At 38.4% G+C, this 26318-nt stretch overlaps 1 protein-coding gene and 1 pseudogene across 1 annotated transcript; both read left to right on the top strand.

The window, feature by feature from the left end:
* Positions 1–26318, top strand: part of LOC145776957 (uncharacterized) — an 868661-nt pseudogene that overhangs the window by 40348 nt on the left and 801995 nt on the right.
* LOC145777375 (sortilin-like) lies at positions 47–23283 on the top strand. The gene is made up of 18 exons (XM_082588742.1): positions 47–528; positions 924–1063; positions 10528–10615; positions 11125–11279; positions 11737–11891; positions 13662–13789; positions 14293–14440; positions 15218–15327; positions 17122–17265; positions 17502–17613; positions 18081–18246; positions 18870–19057; positions 19447–19642; positions 19923–20034; positions 20211–20297; positions 20597–20763; positions 21499–21679; positions 22009–23283. The coding sequence occupies exons 1-18, from the start codon at positions 295–297 to the stop codon at positions 22024–22026; spliced, it is 2529 nt and encodes an 842-aa protein (XP_082444868.1). The 5' UTR covers positions 47–294; the 3' UTR covers positions 22027–23283.

The raw sequence follows: 26318 nt of genomic DNA, 5'->3' as shown, positions 1-26318 counted from the left end.
TAAAAAATGTAGCTTTAAAATAACTTGGTTGTGATGTTTATTGATAGGAGATTACACATAGTTGCCAGTACACTGGTAACCTTGTTTGAAATTACTCTTTATAGCAATATTTTATAGGTTAGCAATTTTGTCATAAATTATTTATGTTTTAGAATTACAGATGCAAGCAAAAGACAATCTGACATAGTGATTTTAATTATGTACTGTTGCACTGATGGAATAAACTAACTGGCATTTCTAAAACCAAGTATCAGGACTTTCAATTCTGTGCAAACGGACATTGTGATTTTCAATATGCTTTCTGTGCCTTTGAGATTTGTCGTCATTTTTCTATTTATCTGTCACACCTTCACACTTTCAAGTGCACTTGTTCACAACTTTGAGAAGAATTTCATAAACAAAGAAAAAATTATAAAGCATGAACCATCAAGCACTATGAGAAGACTACACAAAAGAGCTACAGATGATCAAAAGACTTGTATGGAGTCAACCGATTATCAAGATAAGCTTAAAGCTCATGATAATGTGGTAGGTGGTAATCTATAATCTGATTTTTAAACTTTTTTCTTGAAAGGAATATTGGAAATTATATCATAAACCCATTTTAAGTAAACATAATTCTCTAAAGTATTATATATATATATAAACAGTTTATGATTGTATTTGTTTTGTTACGGTACATCAAAATAACTGCTTGATTTTTATCACTCATGTGAGCTTTATGCTTACTTGGAGATTATATGTATAATCATGCAGAGTGACTGAGTCAGTGTTTTGAATTTATTATTTCACCCAGAAAAAAATGCATGTAAGCAAATTTTTGCGAATTTCAAAATGATATCTTAAACATGAGTTTGGTTGTAGGCGAAGGACACTGATACCATATTATACCTGCTTTGAAGATGACTTTTGTTTTTTTACAGCATATATTCAAAAACGATTCAAATCCATCAATTGCCTTAACCTGGACTGGTACCGCAGGAACAATTATAGCTTTAACAACAATGAACCATGGGTTTATCACTCAAACTTCCAGACTGTATAGAAGCACTAATCGTGGAAAGTAAGTAGCCTACCTACACTCGAGACGGGTCTGCTGCTATTCGGTGAGTCCGATTCGGTTAGTCAAATTCGGTGAGTTCCTAACCTCTAACCCTAAAACGGCAATGATAATTAGGCTACGGTACCCAATAATTAAAAAAAAAAATTAAAAAATCCCCCGTTAAGGGATCGGACTCACCGAAACGGGCCATTCCGCTCGAGACATATTATACTGCTGCAATCATAATGGATCATGATCATTTGGTGTCATCTATTGTTTCTTATTTTTCTTTACTGCATGGGAAGTTGTTATTGCGATCAAGACATTCTGTTGCAGCCTACTTGACGCGAGAAGACATTTGATCGCGACCTGTCCCAGGGTACATCTCAATGTGAGACTATTTAACATGAATTATATTGTGTCTTGCATTGTGCAGATATTTTTGCTTTCTGGTGTTGAATTCCCATTACAATTCGTTTCACTAGACCAGTGATTCCCAAACTGTGTGCCGCCACAGATTCTCAAGTGTGCCACGAACCTTTTTGGAATTTTGGAAAAGAACTGTATAAATATTTAAAATAAGCCATGCAGACATGCATATGCGACTTAAAAGCGCTCTAACTGCTTCAATAGCTGATAAATAAGCACATGTGACGATGAAACCAATTATGGCATTGCTGATACAGTAGGGTAATTGCCACGTCATAATTGGGCTGCTATGTGTATTATTAGGAAGTGTATTATTGTTATTGATCGCTTAATGCTGATGTACAGCCACGATTTACTTGCTTTGGATACTTGATGATAGGCTACTTCAATCTTGCAAAAATAAGTCATCGTATTATTCAATCGATTATTATCATTCTATGTAAGGGTCTGCTACTATTCGGTGAGTCCGATTCGGTGAGTCCGATTCGGTGAGTCTGATTCGGTGAGTTCCTAACCCTTAACCATAACTCCTAACCCCTAACCTTAAAACGGCAATGATTATTAGGCTACGATACCCGATAATTTAAAAAAAAAATGAAAAAATCCCCCGTTAAGGGATCAGACTCACCGAATCGGACTCACCGAAACGGGCTATTCCGCTATGTAATCCCTCATGAAGGCAAGTTGGCCATGGTGGCCAACGTACTCACCCACAAAATGGGCCAACTTCCCTGCATGGCAACCACATTGTAAAAACTAAAATTTATGTCAAACTATCGAGCTTCTAACAACGGTTTCACCGTCAAAGTGAGCCTTAATAACTACTCTAGCGCTGCACTCACTAAATAATAACCTTTCTTATAGTTATCTTATATATATATATATAGTAAGAAAAAAATCACTCAACATCTAAAAAATTCTAAAATCCAAAAATTTCAAAAATCATAATTTTTCATACAAAAATCGTGCCCACATGTTTATACTGCTTGCTAGAGCCTCCCAACCTGGTGATAAGATAGTTTCAACAGCACTTTCTCAGTATGCGTACGATACGTAACAATAACTATTGTAGTTAAAAAATTATTTAGAGTGGGCCAACTTGCCTATTGGGCCAACTTACCTGAGTCTCCCCTATAGGCAAGCTATACTAAATGGATGTCACCCTAAAAGAGAGATCATCAGAATGTCCTTATTCAAATAGAATCCGACAATCCCCTTTTAGCGTGAAACAGGCTGTAGATGTTTGAGAAAGTATCATATATGTATGTAATTATATTTGATACAATTTGCTCTTATTGACTTGGCATTGAGCACTTTTTGTAGTATTAATACGGTACACGACAACTGGGCGAGACAAAGTGGGCGATACCCACTTGGGTGAGACCAGGTGGGCGACGAGTCAAGTGGGTGACCAGCCAAGTGGGCGACGGACTAAGTGGGCGACGGCCAAAGTGGGTGACGGCTTAGTGGTGGTGACATATATAATTTATCTAATTGCTTTGCAGCGTCACGGTTTATCTTGAAGCTTAAGAGAAACCCCTCAAAAAAGAGACAAACGAACGGCCAAAGAATGGTTGAAGTCATCGAAGCTCGTCAGTCGTTATAAAGTCATATTTTCTGTTTTAGATCATAAAATATGACTTTTAACTTTTACTTTAAAATACAATAATTGATTTGTGGAAGGGTGGAAATGAGAGTTCTCACGCTGAATTTCACGAAGCATTGGAAGCAACAGTTTCATTATTTTTTGTTTTAGATCATAAAATATGATTTTTACTTTAAAATACAATAATTGATTTGTGTAAGGGAGGCAATGAGAGTTCTCACGCTGAGTTTCACGAAGCATTGGAAGCATCATTTTCATTATTTTTTGTAGTCTAGTAATAGCGTTTGATGTTAATTTGCATTGTGACATCATCTTGACACATTATTTCGCAACACACAATCCAGTCTCTGAATATAATAAACACTTGCGGTAGGTCACTAGGTCAGCCAGTGCTGAGATCTTAACTACTAAATAGCTGGTTTGGTAGGTACATGCATTAGACATTTGAATTTTTGTAGTGATTTTCAAGCGAAACAGAAGTTTTTTGTTAGTTGTTCGAGTGTGTTATTGTTCAAAATACATGTAAAAACTTACATACGAATCATTAACTACGAAGATTAGCATCTCTAAAAATGAAGTAATATATTTTAAAAAATAAAGTCATATTTTTCATTTTTTCGGTCATAAACAAAATGGCCGTAGTAATGACTGTCAGTCACAATGTGTTCTGTAAACTGCTGATACAGCTACGCAGAGTCCAGACTAGAGCATTCGGATTAAAAAATATCAGTTGACTTTAAGTGCCCAAGTTAAAATTATGACTTATGCCTCTTGAGAAGTCCCACATAGTCTGTGGTGGATCCTGTCCGTTAAAGTTTTATTGGTACTTTCACGTACAACATTGTAAACGTAAGTTAATAGCAAGTCTCCGTGAGACTTTGGATTTTCCACGCACATACGATTTATAGCGTCTAATCAAGACTCTAGAACAGCGTTTCTCAAAGTGGGCAAAATCGCCCCCGTGGGGGCGATTTTGAGCGCCAGGGGGGCGAAAAAATCAAAGGGGGCGAAAAGACTCGAAGGGGGTGAATTTATCAAACCACCAATAACAGTCCAACGCGCTAACAACAGTCCAACGAGCAAACCATTTACGGCAAATAGATGATTCCACCTTGACCGACAATGTATCGCTGCTGCTTGGATATGTGCGTTTTGTTCATAATATGAGAACAAGAAGAAATGATTTTTGCGCTCAGTCTTCCTACAGATATTCGGGCATCAAGCATCTTTAATTCTTTAATGCAGTGAAAAACTTCTACGTAGAGAAGGGGATTCCACTGAAGAATATTTTACAATACGCAACTGATGGTGCTCCGGCAATGGTTGGAAAGCATTGAGGGTTCATTGCACTGATGAAAAGAGCAACTCCTGGACTTATTGCAATACATTGTGTAATTCACCGTCAGCATTTGGTTGCCCGTAAGCTCAGTCCTGAACTGCATGAATCACTGAATATTGTGATAAAATGCGTCAACAAGATAAAAGCGCAGGTCAAAATGTCTTGACTCAGTTTCCCAATTTGAGCGAGAATGTTATTACAGAAGAACAACGGCAAAAATACTGCTCACATTTAGACATGCTTCATAAAGACATGAAACTTCGCTTTGCAGATCTCGTGGACCTCCATGTTCCAAACTGGGTGGTACAACCATTTTCTACCGAACCTACAGGCATACTGTAAAAGTGGAACTTCAAGAGCAGTTCATTGATATGCAAACAGATGATGAGTCAAGAGTGAAATTCAGAAATGATCGATACGATTAGTTTTAGTGCCAGGTTGCTGGCAAATATAAGCTTCTCTGGAAAGAAGCCAGAATGTGGATTTTGTCGTTTCCTACTTCATATATGGTTGAAAAGGGGTTTTCGGCTGTGGCATTGATACTTTCAAAGCAAAAAAATCGCTTGCTAGTTCATAAACGGGATGATCTTCGACTCTATCTTGACTCTTCGACGATATCTTGACTCTTCGATGATCTTTGACTCTATCGACTCTATATGATCTTCGACTCTATCTCTTGAGAGAGTGCAGACTCGACGACCTCCTACGCCTTCAGGGCTACGGTCTTTCGCACTCTCTCATTGGCAGTGGCGCCGCCAGACCTTCAACATTGGGGGGGGGCAAAGTATTGACAGTGCAAGACAGTAGCATAGTCAAAAATTTTGAAAGGGGGAGTGTTGACAGCCGGCGGGCAAAGCCGGATGGCGTGAACGCCGAAGGCGACACTTAGCGGCTGGGGGGCCTCCCCCAGAAAATTTTGAAAAATTACTTTCAGTTTGGTGCATTCTGAGAGCATTTTCAACAAAATTGTGAGTATGAATATTTCTGTAAAATGGTGCTGTCCGGTGGCATAGCAAAAGGATAAAATCATGTTTTCTTCGGCATTTTTCGAAAATAAAGCTAAGTCTCTATGTTTTCTTGTTGCTAATTCCAGACTGAGATATTTGAATGTTTGGTATTGGCAAAAACTCGCTCTTTTAATGCAGTTTCGTTTAAAATTAGGCAAACTTTGTTTTAGAGACACAGGTTGATTGCTTTCTTTTGCGAGAGTATTACAGTTTTATTATTTATCAATTTTCTCCTTGGTTGATTCAAAAAACGATCTTATTCCGGTAAGCCACTAACTTTTATGCTCTGAAGTCAACCCAAAGTTTAGAAAATGTAACGTCATAGAGGTCATACATCTTGATGAGTGTCAAACAAAAAGCTTTGAGACAATGAAGTTACTTTAGGCTATTTCTGATATATTCAAGTTTTGTATAACGAATAGCTGTTTAGATGTTAATCTAGATCGAACAAGCGATGTCAGCAGTTGCAGATGGCTTGCATCCTTGCACAGTTTGACAAGAAACTACATCATAGGCTACAACTTTTCTTGTAAACAATGCATTAACATCCGTAAATTCAATTTGAAATGTTGAAACCCCCGAACCCCCTTCCCTTGGCTACGCCACTGGTGCAAGACATGCAGGACAGTGGTATATTATTTAATTTCTCTTGTTTTCTACCAGGGCTGGAAAAAATGTTTAGCTTCCCGGGAATCTGTTTTTTAGAGAAAAAATTTCCCGCGGCTTACAATCATGATAATGAGAACCTTATATTTTACTTATCTCCGGAGCTGACGTAAACCTTAAAAGTCATGTCGACATATTCTTGATGCCCCCCTTATCGAAAATTGTTCTTTGCAATACCGCTTTGAAGGAGGATTACGACTATGAACAAAAGAATAAATTTTAAACTTCATTTTGAATTGAAAAGACATGACGTAATGTCTTCCAACCTTAGTTATATATTTTTTCATTACGTAACGTCTTGTAGGAATAAATTGAAAATCAGTATGATCACTCAAAATGAAAGCAATGGGACTACGAATCCTCACTAAACCAATCAATCAATGGTCTTGTTGCACTGAAGATGACAACCTTATATTTCACTGATCCCCGGAGCTGACGTAAACCAGGCATAGATCTGTTGACTCAATGCAAACCCTTTGAAGGTTGGGGGAGGCTGTCAATTCAACTTTTTTGTATCAACAGTTGTATCTCTAAAACCACTGAGGCTGCGACTACGAGATTTCTTGACTTTTCCTAACTTTTATTCACCTCTACTGAGCTGAAATTTTGAGCGAATAAAGGTTATAAATTGAAGATATAAGGCATTTCTCAGCACATCCTCTGAAATATTTCATATTCAATTGTGAAACATTTTCCCACCAGCTGGATGAAAGTAGCCTAATTAATTTGGCCCATGTCTCATTAATCCTAACTGTTTCACAGCGTGAAGGGCATTGGCTGTATGTAAAATAATGTAAAAAAAATTAATCACAACATTACTATGCACGTTCTTCATTACTCTACCAAAAAATAATGTGTAAACTCACGCTACAAATTACACTCATAAGTGACCTAAACATTTCAACGTATATGAGCAGTTCTAAAATTCACATAGTTTTAATTTTCGGATATGCTCAGCGTGAATAGTTTTACAAAGTTAATCCCAAATTTTGAAACCGTGCCAAAATAACAGAGATATCACTCCTAAAGCATAAGAAGAATTGACAGCCCCTCCCCCCCCAAACTGAGCAAGACTCCAGGAGCCCAACCTTCTAAGGGTTAAAAGTCATGTCGACTTATTCTTGATGCCCCCCTTTATCGAAAATTGTTCTTTGCAATACCGCTTTGAAGGTGGATTACGACTATGAACAAAAGAATAAATTTTAAACTTCATATTTGTATTGAAAATACATGACGTAATGTCTTCCAACCTTATCACGTTTTTTTCATTACGTAATATTTACCACCACCAAACCACTTTTGACGATCGAATTTGTTAATTTATTATTCGGCAAAATGTTTAGATGATGTCACGTCATTACGCTGATTTGAGGTATAATTTTATTCATGACGTCGTATGGATGAAAAAGTTTTACAAGTTTTATATTCTGCTGAGATTAAAGAAGAAACATAAATGATAAATGTTGGAGAAATTGAGTCTCCTTTACAACTTAAGAATCGAACAACTCAAAACTGCTGAAACAAAACGTTTTGTTTAAGTGAAAGAATCACTGCAAGCAACCAATGCCAAAATGTGCGCGGAAGAAGTCATGGGAGTGTGAGGTATCAAAACTTTAACAGGTTGTTATTTTTCTACATCAATGTGACGTTAGTTAAAACTTTAAAAAGTCTATATCTTTGCTTCTGTAGAAAATCTTTTTATCTACTGTACAATTTAGTCATCAAGGTTTTCCATACTTTTTTTAAAGAGAGAGCTTTTACCTCCCCCCCCCCCCCCTTGCAACTTGAGTTGACTTACTTGAGGTTGGGATCCAAATATTAAAAAAAAATATATTAATATGTATTAATACAAAATTAAAAAGATGATGCCCAAAATATTGGGGGGGCAGCTGCCCCGCCTGCCCCCCTGCCGGCGCCACTGCTCATTGGATGCACACTGTCAGTTTTTGTTTTATGTATGTTTCGGCGTTTCGCATCCAAACAAAAATAAAGTTACCATCCATCCTATCTTACGAAGATGTCGCCAAACATTTCAAAACTTTGTAAAAGTCACCAAGCTCATCCATCCCATTGAACATTATCATGTATTCATGTCAATTTCGTTCAGTAAATTCCCAAAACTAAATTTGTCTATCACTCTATTATCAATGTTTATTTTACTTGACAGAATTAGGGGGGCGAAATTTTATTTCAATAACGAAAAGGGGACGATGGACTAAAAAAGTTTGAGAAACACTGCTCTAGAACACTAATTGCGCGGCTGTTTTTTTTAGGTCATTTATTGGTCATTGACCGATTTTTAGCAAAATGTCCGAAAAAAATATAGTCAATTCGGTCAAAATATCCTAACAAATATATCTATATAGTCAATTCGGCCGAGTGTTGCAAGGTTGAGTTTCGCTGATGAACGTTGAAGAAACGTTTGTCTGTTCTAACTTTTCTCAGATAAAACACGACAACGTTTCTCAGCGAAACTTAATGTTGTAGCTAGTCAGGAAGTACAAATTTTGGTTGGTATCAGCTACTTGAAAGGAAATTACTTTGAAAAGGAAATTACTTTTGGGTTTTGTGGCCGTGCTAACTACTGATATATAGCCTAGCCTACTACATAATTTTTCATTCAGGCACGTTTTAAACCTTTCAAGGTTTTGCCACCTTTTCCCGTTCGTTAACGTGCTGGTAGGTTTATATCGATTTTTGTAGTTAGTATCTTTTTCGTCCCGGACACGTTAATGACGAAAAATAAAACGATTGATTGATTGAAATATTTTCATCAGAAAAAAATGACCGAAATAAATAAAAAATGACCGAATTTTTACGAATCAAACCAAGTGTTATTTGAAAAAAAATGCATTGGCATAAGTGTTGTAAAAAAACACTGCATTTTTTTACAAAATTAAAATAAAATTAGCAAAACGCAAAATTTGTCCCATTGATGGAGGTTCTCCTTTACGACGTTTAGCACATAAGATTATGGTCTGGGATTGCAGACACTTGTCTTTGTTTTGACCGCATGCGTCTGTCCCACCTTTACTTCATTTCGCCCATTGCAGACAATCATTCGATCGGTGACCTATATAATATGTAGGCCACGACATTCTAGAGAAGCGTGCTCACAAATTGAAATTACCTGTCACAATGCAAATTAACATCAAACAGCAAGCGCTATTACTAGACTACAAAAAATAATGAAACTGTTGCTTCCAATGCTTCGTGAAACTCAGCGTGAGAACTCTCATTGCCTCTTTTCCACAAATCAATTATTGTATTTTAAAGTAGAAATCATATTTTGTGATCTGAAACAAAAAATAATGAAACTGTTGCTTCCACTGCTTCGTGAAACTCAGCGTGAGAACTCTCATTGCCTCCCTTCCACAAATCAATTATTGTATTTTAAAGTAAAAATTAAAAGTAATATTTTATGATCTAAAACAGAAAATATGACTTTATAACGACTGACAAGCTTCGATGACTTCAACCATTCTTTGGCCGTTCGTTTGTCTCTGTTCTGAGGGGTTTCTCGCTTCAAGATAAACTGTGACGTCGCAAAGCAACTACATAAATTATATATGTCACCACCACTAAACTTTCGCTACCGTCGCCCACTTTGGCCGTCGCCCACTTGGCCCGTCGCCCACTTGGCCCGTCGCCCACTTGACTCGTCGCCTACCTGGTCTCGCCCAAGTGGGTATCGCCCACTTTGTCTCGCCCACTTTGTCTCGCCCAGTTGTCGTGTACCGGTATTAATAGGTATGTTATATTTTGAACATGTGTGCTGCATATTTTCAAAGTTGACTTGTGGCAGAAGTCATACTAGAAAGAGGATTATTTCTGGCCGTTTGTTGTAGACTAAACACACCACCCAGCCAGCAAATTAGTCCTTTTTAGATTAATTTGTTCTCTGCAAACGTTGAATCCTCGTAAAAAAGACTAATTTGCTGGCTGGGTAGCTGTGCCCTCAGCTAAAATTGGTTCCTTGTCTTGATACAACACAGGTGAGAGTGTAATTAATTGGTAGGTATTAGGTAAGGGTCGATAATTTTGTGGCAGAAGTGGTACATTAATGATGTGAAGCCGAGATGCCTGGCTCAGCATTCATGCTGCAAAGTGAAAAATGCCAAGCACAGTTTGGGAGTGTGAGGAGTTGTGTTGAAGTGTTATTTTATTTACCGATTGCAACTTAAAAGTCTCATTAGTTGAGTAATGTGCCAAGCTTTTTCATGCCTTTAAGATTTAATCAGATTTTTGAGTTGAGCATTTGCAATTTGCATTCATGCATACATAGTTTTCGCAGTCATTTGAAGTTTACAAACGTCATTCTTTATGCTAGTAATCGAAGCCGTCTGTATACGAAAACGCATTTAAAACAACGTAACTACTTTATTCACCCATTTTGCTCTTTAAAATTTTGCACTGAATACCTATTTTGTTTGTGTAGGCTCTTCCGTGACATATCATCGAGGATTCAGGGTGCGTATATACGAAAGACCAACGGCATACAACTTCACCCAGTCGATACGAGCCATGTACGTTGTTCTGTTTGTACTAAATTTATTGCAATAACTTTGTTCACTTTGGATGAGAATCCCAGACAGCAAATCACTCGTTTTTTACATTGATTTAAGCTCTGCAGAGTTGAATGAATGTAAAAAAACGAATGACCCAAGCTTTTCAGTATTCAAGTATAAGTTTGTCACTATGTGGACAACACACTTATAGATGTTTGTTCATCGTAAGTTCATTCCTCTCATCGAAGGTTGAAAGCAATGAAGCGCTAAGTTTCTCAGAACTGAGATTTTTCTATTTCAGTTTTATAGTGAAGTCCTGACCAGACTTTAATATCATTATTCCAAATTCTTATGTTCAATCGCCATCTCCGCTGAAGCAGATTGCGCACCAACATGAGTCCTGGTTATTAGCTAGCTCGCCCAGTGTTGCCAAATTGAGTTCGGTTTCTTCGTGGTCTTTTTATATTGTCAAATTCATATTTTCTATTATGAGTGTTTTAATAAGCCGTTTAACTTTTGTTTCTCAGGTTATTCTTGTGGGTTACAACTCGCCGTTTTCGAGATTCACAGCTCACACAAAGTTGTACCTCACCACTGACGCCGCTGAAACATTCGAACAAGCCACCTGTCCGTTTTCAATTGACGACACCAGCATCAAGTTTAATCCCAAAAACAAATACAGGTTTTTCTATGTTTCCAAACGAACGTTTGTGTATATGTGATCACATGATGATGGTGTTGACTCACAAGAATTCATCTTAGATTGGTTGCCTTCCTTTCTGTAGCATTTACTCAACCATTGTCGTTTATTATAAAGCAGTGGCTACTGTTGAATACAATTTTATTTTTAAGTTATTTACACGATAAGGATGTTTGTGGTTTTGTGACCTGGTGATTGTGAACCAATTATGTATAAAACATTACGTATTAAAACATGTATTAAAACATTACGTTTCAATTGTGTATAATGTATAATATTGTATCTGTATTTTTTTTCAAACCGAAATTTCATTTGGGACAGGAAAGACCTTATCCCGTTGCAACTCTTTGTTTGTATGGCAAGCAACAGCGAAAGTTAGTCCAGTCTATTTTTGCTTTCCTGTATTTTGGAAGAAATTCTTGCAACTTCTATCTTTCAGATTGCTTGCCCTTTCTCTGCAACACGAGCTGTGGCTATCAAAAGATTTTGCCAGGACTTGGCTCAAAGTCGCAACCTTTGTACTCGGAGCAAAATGGGATCCTTCAAATGCGGATACTTTGTTCTTCACCATGGATCCTTTGCATACTTTGAAGAGTAAGATGATCAGTTTTTTTCAATACTGTGCCACTGATGTTTTTACGGATTTGCATTTGTTGGTTTATTTGTATGTTGACTTGTCCAAGATAGAAGTCTGTTTTTTTATACTCTTGTGCAGCTGCAGTATTCCATAAAGATTTCTTATAAAATACTTATCCAGGGCAGTCAATTACTAATTTAATAGGACTGTTCGAAACAAAAGTATTTCGAAGTGCAACCCTATTTCATTTAAAAGCAAAAATTTTTTATCTTGGTTTTATTTTGAATCGTGTTTCTTGGTGTAGAATTTGTGTTATTTTGACCAAATAAGGTTTGTTTCGAACACCCCTCATAATCTGGCCAAGTCAAAGTCAGTTGAGCTTGACATTAAGCGGCTCATTCATCATTGCATCAACCATCACTTTACGCAGAGATATGCCCATTGCCCAACCACCTTTGAATTGACAACGGAACAGCTGTTCCGCTTACCTCATAACAGCAACTACCCACACGGCTGATCTGTCAACTTTAATATGTTCATGGTACAACATGCGGAAGTTATATGCGATACACATACAAACAAAGCTGATGTCTGCACAATTTTTTACTTAGTTATGGTTAAGCTATTGCACCAAGAGCTGATCAAACTAATCGTCGGCTTATTCAATAAAGAATCAGTTTACACGAAGTGGATCAGTAGGCTAATCGGGTATTCGAATCGAAAGATTACATTTTGTGCACATGGAAAAAACATTGGTTTGCTGATTGAGCTGCTTAATTAGTGAATAGTGCATCCGACCCTAAAAGGCTAAAAGCACATACGCCCAGTATGTACTTGCAGCATGTATTCAGAACGCAGCTAGCACAGAATGGCCATTTTTACATGTTTTAAAGTTCCCAGGCGTTGCTGGAAAAAAGACAATTTCGCTAGGCCTATCTAAAGATTGACTTCGTCACGCCAAATTATTGCATAACTATGATGTGCGCAGCCATCACGTGATTTTACCTACGAAAATTCAGCCAGCAAAATAGGTCCATTTTCTAGTGATTTAACGTCTGCAGACGTTGTAAAAAAGGACGGCTGTAATTTGCTGGCTGGGAACGTGATGTTTAGATCTTTATGCGTTGAATTTATTTAACAATTTTATGAAATTCATTGTTGGTGTGCTAGCATATAAATTTTATTGAATCACTTTTGCAGTGAAAAAGTTGCCATTTCTTTAAGATTCTATAGTGTAACATGAGATGTCGACCTAGTGCCATGACTGGCAAAATTAAATTTACTTACAGGATGTCATTTATATGAAGTGATTCTAAACCTATTTTTAGAGTTAAAAAATCTTTCGAGGTAGGACAAGTACCGTAAATCCGTCGGACATACAAAGTTTCATCAATGTGTAGTATAGCCTGTGTTCCAACCAACAAATTTCAGACATTGTTTACAAATTACAATTCCCCCTGTACAGTGTACACTGTACAGTCGTTGAATCAAAGGAAGATTATTTTCTTTACCGGAGAATGTAACTGGGAAGCTTGTAGCTGTAAGATAACCTTGCAAACACCCGGCAATTAACAACACATGTCTCTGATGGGTTCAATGACTTGTTAGACATTCATCACTTTCCAGCCGGCAAATTAGTCCCTTTTTACATTGATTGTGTACATTTTACATTGATTGTGTACATTTTACATTGATTACTGTATAAAAGGACTGATTTGCTGGCTGGGTAAGTGTAGCTTTTTTCATTTTTTCATTGCAGTGTGTTTTCATTGTTTTCTTGCTTTCAGGTGGCAGCGTTGATAACGAATTATACCGATATGACGTTGTTGCCAACAAAGCAACCCTCATTGCACAACGCGTACACAGCTTCGCTCTGCAGAATGAATTTCTCTTTTTGTCCACTCAATTTTCCGGGGTATGTGACCGTTTGTGCAATTTCGTTCATTAACCAGCGCATTGGAATGCTATTCAATCGCATGCAGTTGTTGTGACGACAATATCATCACATTGTTATTCGATCGTGTATGTAAAACATTTCTTTTTGTTGTACACGAAAGATCAAAATGTCATTCAATGCACGTGTGGTCGTGTGCCTTACGCCTACCCCTCCAATTTGATATCACTGATTCTTAATTCAATCAAGTGTCATGGGGTTATGCTCACAATGGGATTTTAGTTATGAAACAGAACACCATATTGTCACTACCTTGATTTTGTTTTGTCTAAAAGTCGCACCGGGCGTATGACTAGACTCTCTCAACTTGCCTTGTCATCTCTTGTTTGTTTCTTGATTGTCCGTGTTTAATTGTTCAACGGCATATTGCTATTTCGCATTATGAATCTCAATAGTCTCTTTTTAACATCTCACATCCTGCCTATCGCATTGACCCCAGGCTCATCATATCCATTGATTTGCAGAGGAACGGTAGCAGAGTGATGCACGTGTCAAAAGACAGTGGCCATACCTGGTCTGCCGCCCAGCTTCCAATGATCAACCAAGAACAATTCTACTCCCTGCTTGACATGAGCGAGCAAATGGTGTTTGTTCATGTTGACGTGAAAGGAGGTAACATGTTTGAAGTTGGTGTTTTAGGTTACACCTTTACATTTTTAGCAAACTATAGCCTAAAGGAGTAGGCTACGTTACTGGTCTAAATTGTACGTTCAAAGTTTTGTATGCAATCGAAAAGCCAAGCCCCGATTGTGTCAGCCCCAGACAGCAAAATCCGTCATTTTTACATTGATTCAAAGTGTCCAGACATTGAATCAATGTAAAAATGACGGTTTTTGCTGTCTGGGTTTGTATTGCGCTTATACACCATGCATTAGGTATACTGTCGGGGCCACGTGGTTATGCGTAAACGAACACCTTATTATGCAGTACATAATGTTTTCCTTTTAAGTTTGTGATGCGTACGTTTATGAAATTCAGCGTGTGACGGTTGTTTACATTCCAATAATGTACAAAAGACTATATTTTCAATACACTCTACGTTTTGGTTAAGTTACCGTAGCCTGTGTCACCCCTGTTGCTTACTTAGCATCAACTTAGAACAAATTCTGATCATTTTCACCTGTTCAATAAAGCAGAGCGTTTAGTTGGCTTTACGTTATTGTCCAAGACTTTTCTAGCATCCCATCAGCTTTAGAACAAATACGTTGCAATCAGATTACAACTAAAATAACAAGAAAACGTTTTCATCCCATCTTGTAGAATTTGGTTGAACCCGCGCTTTTAGTTTAAAGTATTTGCTTTGTTTGTCGGCTATTTTTAGCCTCTTCGTCTAACCAAACAGCAGCAGCCTCTCAGCAGTTAAAACAAGATATTTCTTGTTTTGCTCAGACTCAGGGCACGGCAGCATTTACACTTCCGATGAACGAGGAATCATATACTCACTGTCATTGGAACGGCATCTCTATCCAAACCACGTTGGCGTGACAGACTTTTACAAGGTTAGTGCGTTTGGATGACGAAACAACTCGTGGCAACTAAGCCAATGGCAATCAAAACAATGACGTCATACATTTGCTTTCAGCAGACCTAATGTTTTCTTTCTGGCCTCACTTTTAAATTGTGTGTGTCAGTGCTTTGCTACTGTCAGTGCTTATATATGTAAATGTTCCAAAGGCGGTTCCAACAACTTGTTCCTGGTAAGCTATAAGTATCTTATTTTACACCTTTTCAATGTGTATTGACGGTTAAAGTCACACGAAGCAAATCGGGTCAGCGTTTGCTAGTTTAGTTTAAAGTCGTGTGTGAAAATTTTGGGAAGTTGCGTTTTTGAACCACAAGGGTGATTGTTTGTCAACTTTCAATAACAACTACTTTTTATGTTGATGTAATCAATCATCAATCAGTGCAGTCTTTAAGTGGAGCCGACTTGATCTTTCGACAACTGGTTTGCAACAAAATTCTGCATTTTCATCAACACGTGAAACTTATGCAGTGAGACGCATGCTATCGTTTCATCTTTTGCGTTTTCGTGCTGTTAGTGTGTTATTGCATTCTCACAAAAGCCAGGAAGTAGCAGCGGCGTGTGTACTAATTTAGATATCTTTGTATCGCACAAAAGGCTTTTAAACAATCCCCCAGTACGCGCGTGGTATTGTCTTTCTGCGTTTAAACAAAAAATTCAAACGGTGGTACCTGAGGCGTATGTCTGCTATTGAATAGGCCTCATTCTACAATTGCAAACTGTTTCTGATGTTTGGATGTTAGTTCTAACTAATTGCTCATAGCAATCTCATGCCATAAGTTAAATAACTGTTCTAGACAACAAATTAACCGTTTTTTTACATTATGTCAACGTCTGCAGACTTGCTGTTTGGAGTGATATCCCAGCTAGCAAGGTCCGTTCAGCGTCTGTAGACGTTGAATCAATTTAAAAGGACGGGTCTTGCTCTCTGGGCGACTCAAATACCGTAGCTATAAATAAAAAGCTGTCCGATTGATGCAAAAAAATTTGGGCTTTTTTGCATGTCAAACCGCTCATGAATACTTCGCTTAATATCTGTTCCAACTAAATAATATAAGGGTAGACATTTACATATCGTTGCATAATTTGAAAGCTTAACAAAGCATGCAAAATGATAGCACAACCAATGCAAATTGTCTGTACGTCTGGCAACGCCAGAAACGATGCAAAGATGACAATTTGACTGGCTAAGCAATCTTCTGCTTACAGTATATTAGAAACGTGAGTCTTGGCTTTATAAAGGTATTGTAGAGAATTCTGTGTACACTAAGTTTAAACCCAGCGATGCATGAATGAGTTCCCGTTCCCATCAACCAATGTTGAAACTGACTAAGTAGTTTTGATAGAATGCAAATACCTTTGGGTTACATAACAGCTCGTGTTGCCCAAGAGGTTTTCTATGCTTTAAGACTTGAGTTCCCTGTGAACAGCGGTTATTTTTTTAATGATAGACTGAAAGCTTTAACCAATACTTTTACACTTTATCACTAAATCAACGAAGTCAACAACAGCCATGCAGCGTTATTTAAACGTTTGCCTTCCTGGTCATAACTGTGAAACCGTGTGTGCTCAAATGCACTGTGATGATTTTTTTTACCCGTTTGTTTGTGTTCTTCGCGTGAATAAAGTATGATAAAACTATTGATATTACTAAGTTTTGCATGTCTGTGGTACATAAAGTAATAATTGTGATGGCGGTTGTGGCACAGTTTTCAGATAGAGTTGCGTAACCTGACGTACCAACGGTGTATAATTACTACTTTCCTACCAGGTCCTTTCTCTCTCTGGTGTGTACATCACCACGCAGTTGGAGAAGGACAACACTGTGCATTCTCTCATCACTTTCGATAAAGGAGGCACATGGCAGCCAATCAACCGACCCGATGGACTCAGCTGCAAGAAATCAGAGAAAGCTGTGAGTTTATCGTTTTGTGTCAAAAGTGTGTGTAAGTTAAGGTTCCTGTTTTAGCCGCTTTGTAAAAACGACTCATCTTGACATACTTTTTGTGTTCTGTTGTTGTTTTTCAATGTAAGAACACTTTCGCTTGAATAATAAACATCATTCACGATGTTAAAACGTCTTCTTGTATTTCTCTCATGACGCTGGAAATAAATCTCACTTGAAAACTGTTGAAACTTGAACGATTGCAGTGCAACCTTCAAATTCACAACTACTTCAGCGTCACTAAAGGAGTGAAGCTGCCCTCTCTGCCCTTGTCGAGCAAGAACACCATCGGTCTCATTCTCGCCCATGGAAATCTGGGTTCGTAGTCGTACATCTCAGATAGCAGCATCCCAGCTAGTAAAAGTTACTTTTTTTAACATTTTTCTGTCGCTAGGCTTTGAAACTGTAAAAATTACTACTTTTGATTGCCGGAATTAAACGCCGAATTAAACATAAAGGTAAAAAGACAAAGTTTAGTTTTTGTGTTATCATCATCATCATGTTGGTTTTAACTAATAGCATTGTTTTTAGCGTTATACTAAGTGACGTTGAAGATTTTTTCAACAACGAATCAGTTCCTTATTACAATGATTCAACGTTTGTAGACACTTGAATCAAAGTAATAACAAAGAACTGATTTGCTGACTGGTTGACAACAATCATCACGGTATGATTTTCGCTATAAAATAAAAGTTCTATGCAGTGGTCATAAATTCGCAAAACAACGTCTAATAACCATCACATAACGATTTATCAGCGATAACCAAGACTTGACAAACTCACAGGCGACGGTCTAAGCTTCAACGCTCCAACGGTGTTCGTGAGCAGGGATGGGGGCTACAAGTGGACTGCACCGAAGCAACTAGACGGCCCCCATTACTACGGGATAGGGGATTCTGGTGGCATATTGTTCGCTGTCCCTTCCAAGACAGCAACGGTTGACACGCTTTTGTGAGTGAACCCAGACAACAAAATCCGTCATTTTTGCATTCAACATAAACAAAATTCAACATAAACAAATCCCACATAAGACCAAAAATTGCGTTTTCCACATCGCTTCAACATGTGCACCAAAGCAATGTGGAAAACGCAATTTTTGGTCTTATGTTGGATTTGTTTGATTGTTCCGTTGGATCAACAATGGTGTGACTACCACATAGTGCATTTTATAAACGCCTTTGTTATAAGTTACTTACTATTAAAATAGTTTCATTCACAAGTAACAAAGCAATCTTTCCCCATATCAACTTTTCAACATATGAAAGCAAGTTTAGAAATGTGAAAGCAAACAACAATATCACGTCGTCCAGTAAACCCAGCCAGCAAGATTGGTCCTTTTTTCATTGATTTAACATTTGTAGACGTTGAATCAATGTAAAAAAAAGACTGATTTGCTGGCTCGGTTGTCACTAGTTGTCTTTCATATCCAAAAAAGGTAGAGTTGAAAACTGATTTACTTTCTGACGTACATTGAATGTTGTTTCTAATTGAATAAAGGTAAAAATATTCATTTTTTTTAGTTGTGAGTAAACTTGGAGCCATGTTAACAACCAAAGCATAATCTTTCTTTGCAGTTTTTCCTTTGACGAAGGTGCATGCTGGCACCCCCTGAAGTTCAGTGAAAAGAAGATTCGAGTTACGGGGGTCTCCGCCGAACCGGGGGAGAAGGCCACTGATGTCTCCATCTGGGGCTGGGACAGCGAGGGGGATGGTTCTTGGATGGTCGTGGTCGTCGACTTCCATCCTGCTCTTGGCCAGCCCTGTAAGATTCTTCGTCGATTTGTTTTCACCGCATTGCCTCATCAAATATTATTATGTACTGTAGCGATGATGCGGCTTTCTAACTATACTTTGGTTTTCAATTTCACTTCAAAGTAGCATTGCCTGAGTAGCCCAGTGTTGACCCTTCATATGACGTTCGAAAGGGCGCCGGTTCTACACCACGCAGGAGCATGTTACTATGTCTTCAGCAGGACACTTAATTTCGTGCCTGAAGATGGTCACAAAAAAGGTTGTCTTGCCTTTTTCTTTCCACTTAGTCTAAATCTAAACCAGTGCATCTGAGACCCACCCCTGGTGTCTTCGGCGATACAACACTCACAGCAGCGTCAAAGAAATCATTTCGTTTTTCACACCAGCTTGTTCTTCTAGGCACTACCAACGACTACGTCACGTGGCTCGCTCACGAAACCAACTCAGTGGCAAGTCTAGCTGATGGAGGGTGCATGCTGGGCGCGAAAAGGACTTTCATCCGTCGGAAAAAGGGCTCGATTTGTGTCAATGCAGATCAACTCGACCCCTCCCAGACCCCTGTACCCTGCCCATGCCAGAAAAGCGACTTTCTTTGGTATGTTTTGTGTTTGAAAACGTTTTTGTCATTTCTACCTGGTCATAGAGTAATAGACTAAGAAATTGACTGTTGTTAATTGTTATTTTAATGCTCATTGCTCAACCTTTTTAATTTTTGTGTTTAAAAGCAACCTCCATGCTTGATATTTGAACCATAAAGACTTTTGTTGCTTATGGATTGCTTTACTCCTCAGAAAGTTACAAAGTACATATTAGGAGCATGATACAAATATTCAATTTTGTGCATGGTAACTCCACGCTCTTTTTTTCTCTCGTAGTGACTACGGTTACAAACGAGGAAAGGACAGCAAATGTTCCCAAGACGCTGCTTTTGCCGTTTCGAACCAGGATATCTGCATCAGCGACACGGAGGAACAAATCAAAACGATGGTAAATTGTGAAGCTCGTTTTTTCTTCGCTTGCTGATATGGCAAAGATTTGACATTGAAAACGTCGCCGGCTTATGTGAACATTAAATCACTTTCTGGTTCACAACGATTCTGGTCGCTTCTCGGCGTATGGCCATTGTAGAATCAATTTTTCCACGCTATGCGTTATTGCTTCAGGGCTACAGGAAGATTCCTGGTGACTTGTGCAACGGAGGCTTCAATCCCCGAAGAACTGTGACAAACTTGCACAAGAGCTGTGCTAAGGTGGGTTTGTTTCTTTGTGTTCTCAAAAGCGAAACATCAACAACAAGTATTCCATCAGTGAGGTAGCTGGGCAGGCCAAATTGAAATACTAGCTCTCTCTCCTTACAAGCTTTATGTTGTCAAAAATGTGAAAACTGTTTTGTGCGAGGCTATTTTACTTTTTCTCTGTCACAACATTCTAGTTACGCCAATACGAACTATGTTCTAATATTTCACGCATCACTCTGGTCCATCGTAAACTTACAAATCTGTTGTGGAGACTTCATCAAGCCGAACTATATAAAGATGTCTACTTCCAGGTTGAAGAGCTAAAAGAAGAAGCGGGTGTTGATAAAAGCAGCTTTGAAGTTTACACAACATACCCTCCCCACAACAGCCCTCACACCGGTATCATTGTCGTTCTCGTTCTGTGTGTCCTCGGTCTTGGTGGGACTCTGGTCTTCATCATCTACCGAAAGAGGTTCAGGTTGGTGTCCAAAGTGTTTTCAGTCAGCAAATCAGCTCTTTTTTACATTGATTCAACGCCTAAAGATGTTGAATCAATGAAAAAAAAGGATTGATTTGCTGGCTGGAAAATTATGAACCACTCTATTCGCAACTTGGTTTCTCGACATGTTTTATATTTTGGTAAAGCTTGATCGACTGCTTTGGCGGGTAGCCACTTTAATATAACAAGTTTTGTAAAAGGCCAGTAAAACTTCGAACCAATCGAAAGCTACGCTGTTTGTGACGTCATCAAAGTTGTGTTTCCAGGAAAAACGAAAAAGAAACTCAAGTATTAGTCAATTCAGTTATCATTTCGCCGTCGCTTGAGTGGCGTAGAGGGCTCTGGCGGTAATAGTCGTTTTGTTGACGTGGGTTCAATTCCAGGTCCTGTCATAGCTCTTTTTTCTTCTGTAATCACCAAACAAAGCTCTCTGGCTGAGGGCTAGAAGGATCACAATTGAACGATAGCCATTCAAACATGTTGTGATTGGTTGGCGGTGTCGTTGCTGTAACTGGGATCTTACTGGGTATTGTCCTGTTAAAGTAGCTACTGCTTTGGCGCAGTTGCGATAATGTTAACAGGTGGAACTCTGTATTTTTATGTTTTAATTGCTTGCAAAGTAAAACACAAATCACCGGATCACATCGGAAGAATACTCGAAAGCAGCCTGTCTTTGACAAAACTCCATTTTATCAAACCAAGTTTTTTTTCCAGTATGCTCAAGGTCCGGTACACTCCTCTCCCGAGCCAGGATGACTCGGCTAAACAAAACGGTTCCTTGGCCGGCACCACCTCACTGCTGGCAGATGACATTGACGAACCGGTACTGGTTGAAAACGGGCGAGCAAAGCCAAAGAATGGAGCCATCATATCATACCATGACGACTCTGACGAGGTGAGCTGTTTAGTTCTACCCATGAGAACACGCTGTGCTGTACGACTTGGCTGGGCTAGTTATACCCAGACAGCAAATCATGGTTTTCTACATTGATTCAACGTATAAAGACGTCGAATCAATGTAAAAACTGATTGATCCAAACAAACAAGTGATTGATCACATTTTAGACTTCACAAGACTCTGCTACAGCTGGCACGCTGTTGCGTCTGATGCGTTGCTGAGGAAAACTAAAAGATGTTAAAAAGTGTTGATGTAGTAAAGCCAGAGCTGTCATCCTTTCTACCTGAGCATTATAAATATGCTGATTTAAAAATTTGCATTTTCAGGATCTTTTGGTGACGTAACCACCGGAGAGAGTTTCGACTGCTTGGTTTCTGCGTCATGGACTGGACAAGAAAATACGTACATTAGTCTGCCCAGTGATCACAGCACCGACTGCTGGTTTGCTTGTAACTATTTTTATTCACTTGTCGGGCTGATAAAATTACCAAGCAGAATCGTCAGTATTTTGTCTTCTAACACCAGGAGAGTGATGAATTGAAAACGAGCTCCATTTTTTTGCGTATGTCTTCATTATATTCAATTTTTTGTCAATTTCCGAGAGCAAGTTTGACTTCGGATATTGAACCATGCAACAGTTTACTGTACAAGTGTCTCCACTTCCTGTGGTCGGGTAACCGAATGCGCCGAGTTGCACAGCTGCATTTGTATACATGAATATCATGTTGCGAAATACCTTACTCAGCCGGCAAGTCAGTGCTTTTTGTATTGATTCCACGTCTGAAGAATCGCTGTATAAGGGATTTGCTGTCTGGGTAAAGTATTTTTCAAGACGTGGGCAAGAGATTTGCACAAAAGTGCCGCTCATTTCAGGGCTCTCTACGAACAAACAGCTCAACAATCAATCGCGCTCATTCATGAGAACTTCGTATTGTCTGGATGGCGTCCACTTAGAACGTTTGTCATGATCACGTTTAATTTCTCATCTCGTCTGTTTTGATTTTTTTTCTCCAATATGCAAAGTAATTTCCATATAGCAAAATCCGTCATTTTTACATTGATTCAACGTCTGCATACGTCCAAAAATTGTTGAATTAATGTAAAAATGACGGATTTTGCTGTCTGGGTTGTAACCTCATCCACTAATCAGTATATTGATTCAACGGAAAAGGATTCTTAAGTCGCCATAGTCAGTGATGCTAACGCTTCGTGGTCGTATTTTTTCTGATCAGTTCAAAACACGATAAGTTGCGCAGTGTCCTTAATCTTCATTATCATTCCGCCAAATATTCTTTGTACGCGCACCCGTCCAATGATCAGATGCCTTCCAAAATCTGGCGTCACAGTATTTTTATTTTGTTTTGTGTTATTTTTGTTTTATTCATCCGCGACGAGATGTTCTATCCCATCCAGCAAATTAGTCGTGGTTGCTTTGCTGTTTGGATATCGTTTTGGTGATTGTGTGGTTGAAAAATCTTATTTATAGCAGTTAATATTTTATGAATACTAGCCTACAACAAAGAAACTATTTTAAGACGTAATATTGTAAATATAGATTGGGACTTTATCGCGGTGCGTAAATATATTTAGCAAAATCTGAACGTGTCTCCACAGAATCTTGAAGTGAGGAAACAGGCAAGCAGGATCAAGGACTCTCAAATGTGACTGAGATGAGTTTAAAGACTCTTGTTATGATAAAATATGTCACTGAAGGCTTGCATTCCTAATTTATATTGTGAAAATGATTGCAAACCCTTGGTGACAATTGTTATCTGAGTCGAGAATAAATCTTTAAAATCGATACCCATCAGTTTTTTTTTTAGAATCAGTTGTCAATTCCACATGTGATTTTGAATCTATCCTCGCATTGATAGTTCATTCTTGGCAGAGTGAAGTTGCCACTGAATAATTCCATCCACAACGTTCCGCTCGGGTAGCTTAAGCGCATACCCCGAGCCGACCCAGCGCCGCGTAATCTTGAGTCGGGCGCATAACCACTAGGGTGGGTCAAAAAAAACTTTTTCTTCCAAAACATGGCGGCAACCCCTTCAGGTTATGAGGTTGGTCCTAGAAACTCCCCAAAAAAAATTTGAGCAAGTTTGTTCAAGTATTCGCCAAGCAATGGCCCTTTGAAATTTTCAGTATGGGCCATATGGAAAAACGTATGGTAAAAAAAAATTTTTTTTGGGGGGAGTTTTTAAGTGATTTTTTTATCTCTATGCCCTTGCTAACATCTAAAATAATCATTTCTGACTGAAATCACCACATATCTGGTATCAATCGATGTTTAAAAGATACAAGAAAAGTTTAATTTGATCAAAAATAGTAGCAATATTATGCCTATTTTTGTAAGGGAAATCTTAGTTGAAAGCCTTAACACTGCGTCAAGGTGTCGCCCATCATCCAGGTTTCTCTTATTTGCTGTTAGATCAGGCAAACGAAACTGAACTAAACTCCCAATACGTCAATAATTACATCTTGGAGGATGACAATGTGGCTTTTTTGAAATCTAGATAATCGCGCCTTGCTCTTTCTACGCAATGAAGAATTACATTTTTTTCTTCTGCACCATGGGTTAAAATCCCTTTGTACTCTTCCATAATTCTCACTTCTCGGTCTGCCACATCGTTTACAACTTGTCTTTGATACTCTTTATCACTTTTTCAAATCTTTTCTAATTCTGAAGCTCCGGCCATCTTTCTACTGCATACTTCAAGAAACCAATGTCTCCCATACTGAATTGCAGCCTATGAAACAATAAAGCAGATCTTGCACCAATAAATGCATGCAATTTTGTGTCTACAGAGACCGAAGGAAACACTGGCTTTTGTGGAGCCAAATGAACATCATGATTTTTTTGTTAGTTGTGTGGATGTCAACACCTATTTACGCATTGAAGATGCTGTTGTTGCGAAACCAACTAGACTTGGAGCCACACATTTTGCAAGGTCTTCAACAATTCGGAAAATTTGTTGCTATTTTTTATGGTCCTTATTGGTTCCAGTGTCCCATTGCTTCTGAAGCGGCTGTCAGTGATTTACCTTTTTATTAGAAAATGATGGAGTATACATTTGTAACTGAATTTTCAGGAACTGCAAATGTCGCCGTACAAGCCTTCACGGGCCACATGTGGTATTTGACTGGAGAGCTGGTGACATTCGCTTTATGCTCACGTCAGCTTTCCACAGAGGATAAAGAAATACTTGCTTAATGCTTACAAGCTGTATAACAACTAACAAAAAAATCATGGTGTTCATTTGGCTCCACAAAAGCCAGTGTTTCCTTCGGTCTCTGCTGACACAAAATTGCATGAATTTGTTGGTGCAAGATCTGCTTTATTGTTTCATAGGCTGCAATTCAGTATGGGAGACATTGGTTTCTTGAAGTATGCAGTAGAAAGATGGCCGGAGCTTCAGATTTATAAAAGATTGGAAAATGTGATAAAGATTATCAAAGTTGTAAACGATGTGGCAGACCGAGAAGTGAGAATTATGGAAGAGTACAAAGGGATTTTAACCCATGATGCAGAAGAAAGAAATTATGTAATTCTTCATTGCGTAGAAAGGGCAAGGCGCGATTATCTAGATTTCAAAAAAGCCACATTGTCATCCTCAGTCCTCGAATTTAGCTGCGGCACACGGCAATTGCCGTGGTAAATGCCGCCGCAAACGTCATAATGGCCATTCTGCTACGGCAATAAAAATGCCGTCGCAAAATGAGCATTTAATTTGGACAAAAATTGTTCAAAAATTCTTCCTGTTTGATTTGCTCGCAGCGGGAGTTTAATCAGCAGAAACATCGCACCAAGACCTCACCTCGGACTATTTTGCTTGCTGTGAACACTCACGCAGTCTTCGAAATTAGCATATTTTTACTTTGCAAAAACGTTGACGAGGCCAAACGGCAAAAGTTGAAATTGCCTCGGCAATTGCTGTGAACGTTTATTACGAAAAAATTGTACCAAAACATGTAAAACGAGAGGAGAAAAAAATAATCGAATAGTCTATCACGACCGCACGGTTTGATTTGTTGTGGTGTAATAATACCAAAAGTAGTGATAACGCGATACGCACGCTGTTACGGTGATTCACGTTACAACTCATTGGGGGGGAAAGTACTGTAAGTTAATTTTGGGTTGATTCAACGTTCGAGTCAGCACAAATCGATTTGATTTTCCCGGCGAGTAGAGTTATATCGCGTAACAACAATGCCCAATAAGAAATTTACGTTTGTTTTACATTAATTCGACATCTAGCGACGTCAAATTATCATGAAATAACGTTAATTGCTCAATCAGGTACCGATAACAAATCAATAGCTCCCTGCGAGAAGATTGCCTCGATTTACGTATACAGTAGGCTACACTAACATAATTTCGGCACAAATAGGATACTGCGAGCAACACAGTCTGTTGGATAAAGAACTAGTCTCGTCCTGTTGCTCAACACAACAAACAGTGTACCAGCCTCATTTTTGTAATCAAATATCGATTTCACTTTTAAAGCATCTTCAGTTTGATATTGTCAAAAGCAAAATAATAATAAAAAATTCTTCAAAGGTTAAAAGTTTAGATACTATTATTTATTATTATTTTGAAATTTTTATTATTACGTTTTAAAAGCGAAATTGATCAAAT

Source organism: Aplidium turbinatum, chromosome 9 (genome assembly GCF_918807975.1).
Source record: "Aplidium turbinatum chromosome 9, kaAplTurb1.1, whole genome shotgun sequence".
Classification (NCBI taxonomy): domain Eukaryota; kingdom Metazoa; phylum Chordata; class Ascidiacea; order Aplousobranchia; family Polyclinidae; genus Aplidium; species Aplidium turbinatum.
Note: the sequence above shows the minus strand (reverse complement) of the source record. Positions and strands in the feature narration are given on the sequence as shown.